At 39.7% G+C, this 11437-nt stretch overlaps 1 protein-coding gene across 2 annotated transcripts; it reads right to left on the bottom strand.

Moving 5' to 3' along the window:
* Positions 1-1081: 1081 nt before the first annotated feature.
* Positions 1082-10367, bottom strand: LOC120718017 (SAM pointed domain-containing Ets transcription factor). 2 transcript variants are annotated; one of them, XM_040006324.1, is made up of 6 exons: positions 9980-10367; positions 4416-4868; positions 3520-3717; positions 3278-3325; positions 2873-3007; positions 1082-2069 (listed from the first exon to the last, which is right to left on the bottom strand). In XM_040006324.1, exons 2-6 carry the CDS (start codon positions 4858-4860, stop codon positions 1891-1893), a joined length of 1005 nt encoding a protein of 334 aa, XP_039862258.1. In that variant the 5' UTR covers positions 4861-4868; positions 9980-10367; the 3' UTR covers positions 1082-1890. The 2 variants fall into 2 exon arrangements, with proteins under 2 accessions (XP_039862258.1, XP_039862264.1); XM_040006330.1 differs by lacking the exon at positions 9980-10367 and adding an exon at positions 9315-9973.
* Between the last annotated feature and the right edge of the window lie 1070 nt (positions 10368-11437).

The raw sequence follows: 11437 nt of genomic DNA, 5'->3' as shown, positions 1-11437 counted from the left end.
TCAAAACACTGCCAATCTGTGGAAGAGCAGTTAACTGTTTTTACAGTTATTGGGACATAAAAGGGGAGAGAGGGGTGTAAGAATACAAGAAAAACAAAAAACAGCTGCATCAATACTTTGGGACCATGTGCAGCTTTAGCTCAAGCCGCATCTTGTCCTTCACAAATGTATTCTTTGTGCCACATTAGTTTGTAGAGATCGGCTTCCCAGGACCGTTTTGAAGGGTAGGTTTTTGTGCAGAACCCAAAGATATACTATAAGTATAAAGAAATACTCGCCACAGCCACAATCTTTTCACCCTGCTGCCGTCCGCAACAACAGAACAAACTGCTACTAAAACTCCAGTGCAGCTCCCTTATGTGAGATTATTAAACTCTGTGTCCAGACTTTATGGCAAGAATAACATGCTAAACTTTTGAAATTTTCATTTCAAAAGTTTACCTACAGTTTTGTTGTCATGGTGCAGTTGAATTATTTTTTTATCTTGACTTTTTTGATTGTTTAACAGGTGCAGCAGTAAGTTGACACTGAGATCGTGACATCGTTTGACAATTGAGCATTTAAAAACAAAAGTTAACCCGTGACTCGCAGCGGTTTCTAGTGGTTGCCTGGGACCTCTCTGTGTTTCATTTGCATGTTCGCCCTGTACTTGCCTAACTTTATAAGTAAAAAAAACCCAACTTATTAAAAGTGCATCATGGGTTATCATAATAGAACCAGCAAAATGTTCGTTCAGCTTATTTTTCACTTCATATTTTTGCCCTGCTAGTCTAGGTCCCAGCTAAAGAGGCTCTGTGTTTGAGGATATACTACTGAGTTAACTGGTGATCCTAACTTGGCTGCAGGTGTGAATGAGTATGACTAGTTGGTGACAGACTGGCAATCTGTCCAGGGTGTTCTCTGATCCTATGACAGCTGGGAGCTCCAGCCCTCTGCCATCCAAAGTTGCATAAACAACTAATAAAACAGAATGAAAAAAAAAAGAGTTTTAATAATTTATCCCGTGTTTCAAGTTGCCAACCAGTGCAATGACTGAACAAAATCATTTCATATTCCAGGAATGATGAATTTGTGCAACATGTCACATCAATTCTCAGGTAAAACTTTATTTTTATTGCATATTTTGTCTCCATTTGTATATGATTATTCATTTCAAGTCTTTTTGGTTTATTCAATTTTGAAAACTTTGGGTTTCAAAGACTCACAGCATTAATTGCAGTATACAGCTGTGTAAATGGACCAGGCAGGGTAAACTATATAAAGGTATTCAAAGAGGAATGCATCACACTTTAGAAGTTATACATTAGAAAACAAACATATATACAAGGGTCCCTATTACACTTCCACAGCAGGATTTGAGGCAATTCCTAAAAAGAGGAAGTCCATTTCTCAGGTGCTTCAAGATGAGATAAGAAGAGTTTCCTGTTCAGACAAAGCCAGTGCAGCTGTAGACGCTTTTACCGAAGAGCCATCAGTTGTAACGCTTTGATTTGAGCTCAAGATATTTGGAAATCACAATAGGGAAACATAAACAGGCAGATCATGCAAATAATAAGGCAGTTCATGTACTGTTTTTCTGTTTTGCTTTGTCTTTGTTTTTTTATTCTGTTCTCTTTTTAATTTTGCAGCAGGAAAAAGCCTCAACAGCTACACTGTTTTTGTCTCTTCCTGGCTGGCTTTGCACAGATAAGACTGCAGCAGCTGCCAGCTGTTACTTCAGTGTTGGCAGTCAGGTGTGTACCATCGGGGTAATTCAGTGCACATGTTCCATGTCACCTTTTCATCTCAGGAATTAGGTGTTCAGGTGCATGGTGACACAATTTGTCTTTGTAATTTTCCGAGTTCCCATCTCATCATTCTCTGCCTTCTCCTCCCACTTTGCTTGCAGTCTCATACTGGGTGAACAAACTGGTAGACCAGTCTCTGAGACACGTCGGGCTTGCGGATGATGCCTTTCTTGTAGTACTGACGTATGGAACGGCTCAGCTTGTCGTAGTTCATTGCAGGTCGATTCTTTCGTTGTCCCCACAGTCTCGCCACGTGAGCAGAGTCTTCGATTTTGAAAATACCTGGTGGGAATCAAAAGCAGTTATTACCACACAACACAACACGTGCAAAACAGTGGATGATTACACTTTATGTGCACACATAAAAAGTCCGCCACTTGGACTCTTATTTCATTTGCTTTTTGCCTTTCAGGCATCAACAAACCCAATAAGCGCAACCCTGACATACATCCGGCATTCATTCCATTGCAGTTTCACTTTAAATACGTTTTAACGGTGTATTCTTATTGTGTGTGGCTGATTTTTATTGTGTAGTGTTTGTACCAATTTGTACCATTGCACTACAGGTTGTGAAAAAAAGGAGGGAGGCCTGCACACTCTTAGGTTCTGATTTAAATCTGCCTTAAAATAAGAACAGTGAATGAAATAACTATATTTGTTCTATTTACTAATTTTGCACACACATAGCCCCTTTATATAGTGTTGTCCTACAATTATTACTTTTAAATTGTAATAATGCAAATTTATTGAAACATTTTACTCTCATTCAAAATTTCCTGTTTGTTTTTTGATTTTTAAACTTAATGTGTCAAGATTTTGGAGCTTCAAAGCAGTATGATGAGCCCATAAAACAGTAGATGAACTAATAAGAGATAAAAGCAGTTGCAGCAAAAATTGAAATGTAAAAAAAATGTATTTTGTTTTAAGCTGAAGAATAAAAGAAGAAAGCACTTAAATTGTAATAGCACAATGTCATACACATTCTTCTGCTTTTATTTAAAAACACCAGGTAAATTAAGTTTTATTCATGTGTTCAAGGACTAAATAGAGCAAATAAAGAATAACTGAAATGAAAATGAAAGTACCCTTTTCTTTATTGAGCCAGCGAATGCAACGTCCATAGTTGTGGGGTTTGAGCAGGAGCTCTCTGAGAAACTGCCACAGATGAATAGGTTGACCTGAGCAAGATGAATCTGCCTCAGACCAAAGCTCCTCACTGCCTGCACAGCAAAACAAAACCATTCAGTCCTTAGGGTCGTTGTGCATTGTTTCAATGAAAAAGCTCTGTACCGTGAGGGACCAAAAGATCAAGGAGCCCTTTAATCAGGACTTTTAAAATACACAATGCAAAAGCCTGATTTTTCACTGAAATTCTGCAGCATATAGTTATTGCCGTCTATGTAAAATACAGTGTTAAAATTATACTGTGCGTTGGATTTTTTGTGTGAATGCAACTTGCATGACAGCTAATGCAAACATAAGAATCTTACCTGTAGTTTTAGTGTCTCCAATGGAAAACCGCTCTTTCATCCATGCAGCTGGAAAGTAAACAGATGCAGAAGTTCAAGCTAAGAAAAGGCTAGAACTTCAAATAATCCCACCCAAACACACATGAACGCAGTAATAAAATTTGCACCCGCTCAAAAGTTCACAGCAGCCAAATATCCGATAATAAAATCATCACAGGGGGTGCAGCAGGTTGCACATGTTGAACGTGTTAAATAAATATTACCTGACTTCCATATGTCCAGGTGAGCGTGCAGCGTGTCTCCACACTGCGGGGAACGCTGGCGAAACTCATCCTCGCTCATGGCGCACAGATCCTTTCCCGTCAGCTCCTGGAAGGCCTTTCCCGCATGGGGCAATCTGTAGAGATGTTCAGTCCAGAGCAGCCACTTCTGGACATTCCCAGTGTTCCACTCTATCGGATCTGCAGGCGGAAATAGATATGAAATCAGTGAGAAAACTTCCAGCTGCCAATGCAATAAATGACCTTATCTTGGACCATTTCTTTAGTGACACTAATGTCATATGGATCAAGATAAGTCATTTATATATCAATATTGTTTTCACCTTTACCCTGTCTGTATTTTGTTTGCCTTTGACTCATAATAAATCTGCTGAAACCACAAGATAATCAAGCTTTTATGCCACAACAGTTTTAATCAGTAGAACAGACGATTGGGGATTGCTTAGGTTTATAACAGCTAGAAGCCATACAATACATGAAAAACGCTTCCTCTGTTTGCTTTATGAGCAGGAGAGGCCTCGCCCTTAAGACTGTGTACACGTCTACTGGCAGGCAAGAACCATCACTATTACAATCCAGGAGTACCTTTGCAAAGGTCAGGATTAAACAGATCCTGGAGCAGGCAAACACAGCTTTGCGTCAGTAAGGATATGATTTAGGAGTTCTGTCATCTTGTGTCCACACAAATATGTGTTGATTTTGCGAGTAAGATCCAGTAGCTTAAGTATCTGAATCAATACTTCTATATTTGCAAATACAGAGAAACACTTCAGCATTTTGGGGGAGATGAAATATGTTTTGTTTAAGGTCAGTTTCTTTGTCAGTTATACGCTGTAATACACTCGCCACAGCTGCAGGTGTGCTGGAAAGCAGCCTACCTGGGGTGATGTTGAGCAGTTTGCAGGCTGTTTCAATGTCCTTCAGTACTTCTCCCACAACCATGCTCTGCACCTGCTCCAGGGATCGCTCCTCCTCCTGCCCCTCCAGGCCAGGAGAGATCCCCTGTTCCTGGCTATCAATGACCGGGCACTGCTCCGGTTCCTCCCGGGGTTCTACGCGGTTCATGGGTAAAGCTAGTGCTGAAGAGGCCTCTGAAACTTTCACCAGCCAAGTAGCATCTTCTGTGAGGAGCATGTCGAAGCAGGAGAGGTAGACGCCTGGCATGCCCCGCTCCAGGGCTTCCACATTTGGTTTAGTTTCCCCCATCTCCCAGGGGTCTTCGCAGCCTCTGCTTTGCTCCAGGATGGAGAGGGAGTCCTCTGTCATCCCAATCCGAGACCCATACGATGTGGTTTCTGGTACGCTGCCCACTGGGTTTGACATAACTGGTCCTGAGAGAGAGAGAGAGAAAAAGAAACACAAAAAGCCACATTAAACTTCTATGCTGTGAACTGCAAATGAAGTGAGACGTGATTTAAAAGTTTGTAACTATTCGGCGCAGCATAAAATCTGAAAGATCTCTCTGTCACATAAGCCCATGGTAACAGGTGTGCATGCCACTTAAATCTGCAGCAGACATTAGTTCATTTTAAGTAATTTAATCAAAAAAATATGCAAAAAAAAAAATCACGATTTAAGTCATGGTTACCTTTTCAAACAGTTCCTCTCCTTTGTTTCTCAAGATACTAAAATGACAGCTGCTTTAGTTTTGCAATGATCTCCATCAGAGTTGTGCATGAATGTGCAGAGAACCGAGGTTAGACTGTGCTGGTGTAGGCTCTATAAGAAGCTCTATAAGTCTAATGGAGATACTGACCCTCAAAACAGTTAAAACACACACAGCGCTGACAGGCGTGGGGCAAAATGGATCTGACTGAGTCTCTTATTTGAGGGTCACTGGCCCAGAATGATTCGTTTCATGGGGGTAGGTGACTTGTATTGAGACCCGAAACAGCTCTGCTGTCTGCCCGGGCTTTCAAGGTGCCGTCTCTGCAGCCCTCTGTCTCCACTGTCAGCTGGAGATTTTAATCAAATCGAAGTTAGATAATGTGGAGAGAAGAGCGTGCATAAAATCTGCCCAGCCAAAATGTCTGTTTTATGAAGAGCAGGCTTTATGAAAACAGCCCTTTAATAGGAGGTGGCCTTTAAAAGTGTACACTTATGAAGGTTTGTAAGCTGTAGCACAAGTGTAATCTTGATTATGACACCCATAATGCTTACCTGCCACAGCTGGTAAATGGGAGGACATAGCAGCAGGTTATCAGCAGCTGTGGCTGATGCCACAGTAAAGGAAGTAAACTCCCACAGAGTACATGTTCAGGGAGAGTCACCATGTAAATTGTCAAAGTGCAAACAATTAAAGTCTCGTAAAATTTGCAAAAGTGATATATAGCATCCACCGAGTCAAAACCAACAATAAGGGTAACTTTGAAATAAACCACAAAGACATGAGAGCTCTCGAAAGAAAAAGAATCCATTAGTTTGCAAAGCTTTAACAAACGTGAATTTCTCAGCCGTGCTGCACTGACCGCGGTCTTATCTGTTTTGTTGTTTATGCTGTTTGTACCTTTTGATTTTTTTCCTGCTCTTGTTCTTGTTAAAATGCTTTTACTTGGCATTATCAGTTCTCTTATTTTAAATAGATTTTTGTTGTTCCGTGTAAGGTTTTCCCAGTTTAACCTGTCGTCATTTTATCACCACACACACACAATACGAGCTCAGAAACTATTCTCTCCTTCCATTATCAAAATAAACCAACTCAGTGGAGAATTATTGTCTGTTATGTGGGATTTCAGATTACACACTACCTGAAGCTGCTGTATGAACAGGTCTCCCATTGAGGTCAGGCGCATCAGCCTGCAATAGGAAAACCTGGATTGCGTGGCTTTAATCACCTAAAAAGAAATGTAAAATCTGAACAAGCTAAAACTGTATTTCCACTGTTGCCAAACACAACTGAATGAAATTTCAACTGCAAAAAGAAAACAAAACCCCCTTCTAGCTCTTGGACCTCAGCATGCCATTGATAAATAGCCTCCACAGTCTTCCTTTTATCTCTAAACTTCTCGTAAATATCACCCACAATGCCTTTTACTCCATCAGTCTGTCAGATTAAAAGCCACTGGTATCCAAGCCTGCTGCTGTGTGTCAACTCTGCTCTGTAACAGCTTGCGCTAAGCCCATTAGCAAAGCAAATTTAGCCATATTACCTTCTTCCAAAAGGAAGCGGGGACACCAGAGAAAGACACAAACACCCACCCCTGCAGAGAGGGATTAAGGCCCTGACTGATCTCTAAATGAGTTTGGTCAAGACGCTGATATTCATTTCAGGAGCATTAGAGCTTGCTCCATTTACTCAGCAAAGTCAGCCTTGGAATCAGAAGGAATGGGACTCCATCCATGCTGGCGCCCTCCCTGGGAACCATATTTTTTCCACCTGCTTGGTCTTATTTAACATAAATACGGTGATTATGTGAGGTGAAGTTTGTATCACTGTCTTAACTTTTGTATGGTTATAGCTGCGCAAAGATTTTTTTTTTTTTTTTTTTTAATCCAAATTGCCCTTTGCCCAACCTTTGGGTCCTATTTTTATGTGGAAAAATTCTTTTCCTAAAATGAAAGTGGTGAAATTTCCAAACCAGTGGAGCCAATCTAGGTAAATATTAACCTGCGAGCCAATTCAGCATTGTTGAACAGTTTTGTGAAAGAAGACAGGTAAGTGTTTAATTTATAGTTAATGAGTAGTGATTAAAACAACTCTAAATGTCCGGTCTTGTTTAACTTGGATGAATCCGTTCAAGCACCAAAAAAAGAGAAAAGGTCAGCGATTAGATCTGATGCCATCTATCAAGGCATAATCAAAACACACTGAGTGTTATGCTGGTAGCGTTTCAGTCTGGTATTAGAGAAGCGTATACAGCCAAGAGTGACTGTTTGCCATGTGACACCCCCCCCCCCCCCCTTTTTTTTTCCCCCCTGTTCCTCATGGGAAATTTGGTCCTGCTCATGAAGTCATTGTTCAGAGAAAAACGGAAGGAATTTCATCTTCTTCTTACTTAATATGACTGTTGCTCTGAAAAAAACGCCTGCTGGTTGGAAGAGGAGATTTAGATCTGCAGATTGCTCCCTTAGGGGATTTTTTATTGCAGCAGTGACATGTGCAGGTGCTCTGTTCACGTTATAAATTAGCTTCAGTTTATGTGCTTATTTTATGAAATGCAATAAAGGTTTATTTCGTGTGCTTGTACTTACATTGCCTTATAATACTGATCCCATTAAACTCTGTTTTTAACAAATTTTTCCAACCACCAACACTGCTAGGGGATGTATGGTGATTCATATCTGCTGTTAGTCAGGTGTGCAGGCATTAAGCCAATATCAAAGGAAAATGGCTTTGATGTTGGTCTAAATTAATCTTGACAAAGAGTCTACTTAGAGCTAATTATGCTGGTAATAAACCTCATTTAATTGGGGTTGGACCTAAAGATTGGAAAACTTGAAAATGGGATAAAAAAAATAAACCTGTCACTGTTCTAGCAAAGACAGATATAAGGGCAGGCGTTACGTGGCCTCGGGCGTTTTCTTGAGCGCTGGGTTTAAATTGTGAATCATCACAAGATTAAAGAAAAAAACAAACAAACAAGCAAAAAAAAAACAACAGTTTTTTAAATGTTAAACACAAGGATGACCCTTTTCATCAGCTGCCTTACAAAGTGTGATGATATATGTTATTTGAGACACAACTCGTAACTTTATCAGATCATAGCACACGCTGGCAAACAGGCACTCTGGTTAACCTTTAAATGCTAGAAATAAAACTTAAAAACAAAACAAACAAAGAAAAAAATACAGAAACTATCAGACAATTTCACACTTGACCCAACATAACTGAAATCCTGCAAGTCTGAGGGAAATGGGCTGTGAAGCCACTGAAGAGAAAAACATGTAAGAAGGAACAAGGAACAAATCTCTATGTATAACAGAGCATATGTAGAGGATTTGGTTCAACCATCAACTTGTTTTTTCTAGATGCAACTAGTTCATATTTGCATATGACCAGTTCATGGGAACATGAATCTTTTACTTTTTGTTTATTTAATGAAATTTTTTAACTTGTGTGAGTTTGAAACTTATTGCAAATCTGAAATAGCTGTCAGCAAACTGTCAGCGTGCTTCTTTAGAAGAGAATCCCGGATCATTTTCAGTCTCCCGAGCGATCAGAGGCAGCAGATTGTTCATGAGAAGCCAGGTCTCACCCTCCTGATGGAAGTGAAAAAGGAGCTAGGGTTTGTTCACTCTTTACACAGTCATCACTGTTACCTTTCACGTGTACTGATTGCAAAGCTATGAAATTGTGTGCCATTATTTCTGTGTTTATATGATATGATATCTGTTTCAAAGCTTTAAAAACACTTTTGACTTCAGACCGACAACCGGGAAAGAACTACTATTTGATTGTGTAAAAACCTGCCCCAGTATTTCACACCAAACCTCCTGAATCAAGTAACCAAGTATTGCATGAAATTATCAGGAGATGTGGTTTATATATTTTGATAAAGGGAGAATAGCAAATTTTGGGGGGGGGAATAGAAAGGTCTTTTCTGTTTTTCTTACCCCACTGTTTGTACAATGTTATTACGTGTGATTATCTGTGCTATCTTGTTATCTGTGCCATGAATTAAAAAGAGATGTTAAGATTTATATAGATTCTACATTTAAACTGTGGCTTTAAACACAGACAAAAATAATTTCATACACTTCTATACTAACAAGGTCACAAGGCCTCTGAGAAATAATCGATTAGCTTGGCATGAAAAGGAATATAAATGCACCTGTACCCTTGGAAGAAACAGAGCAGACAATCCTTCTGTTATTCCTCTTTGGAATTTCTCTTCTCTCTGTCTCAGGTAGTTGCAGTCGTATTTGATTTCCACCTTTGAGTAAAACCACAGTGAAATCCCCCGTCTCATCCCGCAATGACAGCAGAAAGAAATCTGTTGGGTTTTTTGTGTTTTGTGTGCTGTGGTTTATGGCATCTAACTGACAACAGCATTTTATCTGACCACATTTTGCATATTTCCTTTCTGAACGGAAACTTTCAGATTTGCATGAGATTTATGAAAGAAGAAGAACAGGTCTCAGTCTCTTTTTTCCTTTTATATTTGACTGGGTATTTATTTATTTGCTTAATCTAACCTGCAGTTGGTTCAGGAATGTTTGAATGTTTCTCTTTAATATTTTTACTCTTAACTTTCATATTATGAACAGGGAATGTATTTAATAATTAAACCTTTCCCTTTAATAACTGTTGCTTTTTAACAGAGTCAAAATCTCTGGACTTCACTAATTAGGTTACACGACCTGTTCAAGACTACTAAGAAAACTATAGACACACACACATATATATCTCAGATATACAGCTTATGTCCTATAAATAATGGGCCTATAATAAGATTATGCTACAGAAACATCCAAGACCCTGTTTAAGAGAGCAACGTCTTACCCCAGCAATGATGCTCTGATGTTCTTGAGTCAATGACTTGACTGGATGCTGGCAGATGCAGTGCTGTTTCCAGCCAGTGGCTGGTTGCTGCCTGAAGGTGAGGCGCAACAGGCAGCGGGCAACCTTCAGTCGGCTTCTTGCTGGTGACTGTCACTGAGCCCCAAACCCAGGTCTCCTCAAATCTTCTCAGGCTTTTTTGTTTGTTTGGTTGGTTGGTTTTTGGTTTTGGCAGAATTATACTTAACCTGAAAGTCACAGCCTAAAACACAACTGCACACTTAGTTCAAGTGGAAGCACCTGCTACGGGTGTGTTCAAAGTGAAGCCAAGAGGACTAGTGGCTGGGTGAGTGAGTGCAAAGGAATTCCACCTCCATTGACTGCAATTTATATTTATAAGGCAGCCATGTTTACTTATGCAGACAACTCTCTCTCTCTCTCTCTCTCTCTCTCTCTCTCTCTCTCTCTCTCTCTCTCTCTCTCTCTGTGTGTGTGTGTGTGTGTGTGTGTGTGTGTGTGTGTGTGTGTGTGTGTGTGTGTGTGTGTGTGTGTGTGTGTGTGTCTTTGCTGATTAGCTCAGACCTCCTCAAACACTGCAAGCCAACCTTAGTGTTTAGGTGAGAGAGAATTCAAAGTGATCAGATTAAATAAATAAAAATTGCTGTTTAAAGTAAGTGATTATGTAGCCAAATACAAAATTTTAGTTAGGAATACTTTTCTTATCACGTTTCCATGTGTTGCTGGTTTTTGTTTGTACTCCTACTTTTTACTTCACTACCGTTTGAAGACTATAATTACAAACTTACCATTTTTATGCCGTTTATGTTAAAAATAGGAAACATATTATTATTGATGTCTGAGCTGTGAGTAGTAACTTCTCACATAGTGACAGTCATTGGCTTCTGTTACCCATGACTTCAGTGAGCACTTTCCTGAATGCAAGCTCAAAAGCTGACTGAAAACAACATGCTGTTCGTTTTGTACATTGTAGTCCTGATTGTCATCACAAGGAAGTTAGAGCTGGAGGTAAGTGATAAGTCGCCAACATAAGTGCACCATGCATGCCAGATTCACGCCTCACTTGTGACATCTAGTTTTAAACAGCGATGACAATGAGAGGAAAAATACTGGGCTCTAGGTTTCAAAACCAGACTTTGCAGAACATGGTAGCTATGCCGATCTTTGATATAAAGTATATTAGCAAACCCCTGTCCCCAGTATGGATGATAATAAACAGCTGCTTCTTCTCAAAAATCTAATAATGCCATATTTAATGACTCATTGTTTTCTACAGCACTGCTGTTATTGGTTATGCTGTAAGAACATTTTTAATCTAATATGGTAGTCACCACGAATTAAGTGAGATTTTAAATGTGTGTCACTTTAACGAAAACCACTAATCTGCGTATTTCCATCACTGTCTACTCAAGAACATGGAAGGAGATGCTGTTTAAACAAAAA

Source organism: Simochromis diagramma, unplaced genomic scaffold (assembly GCF_900408965.1).
Source record: "Simochromis diagramma unplaced genomic scaffold, fSimDia1.1 OVJJ01000320.1, whole genome shotgun sequence".
Classification (NCBI taxonomy): domain Eukaryota; kingdom Metazoa; phylum Chordata; class Actinopteri; order Cichliformes; family Cichlidae; genus Simochromis; species Simochromis diagramma.
The sequence above is the reverse complement of the archived record's forward strand: the minus strand, read 5'-3'. Positions and strand labels throughout refer to the sequence as shown.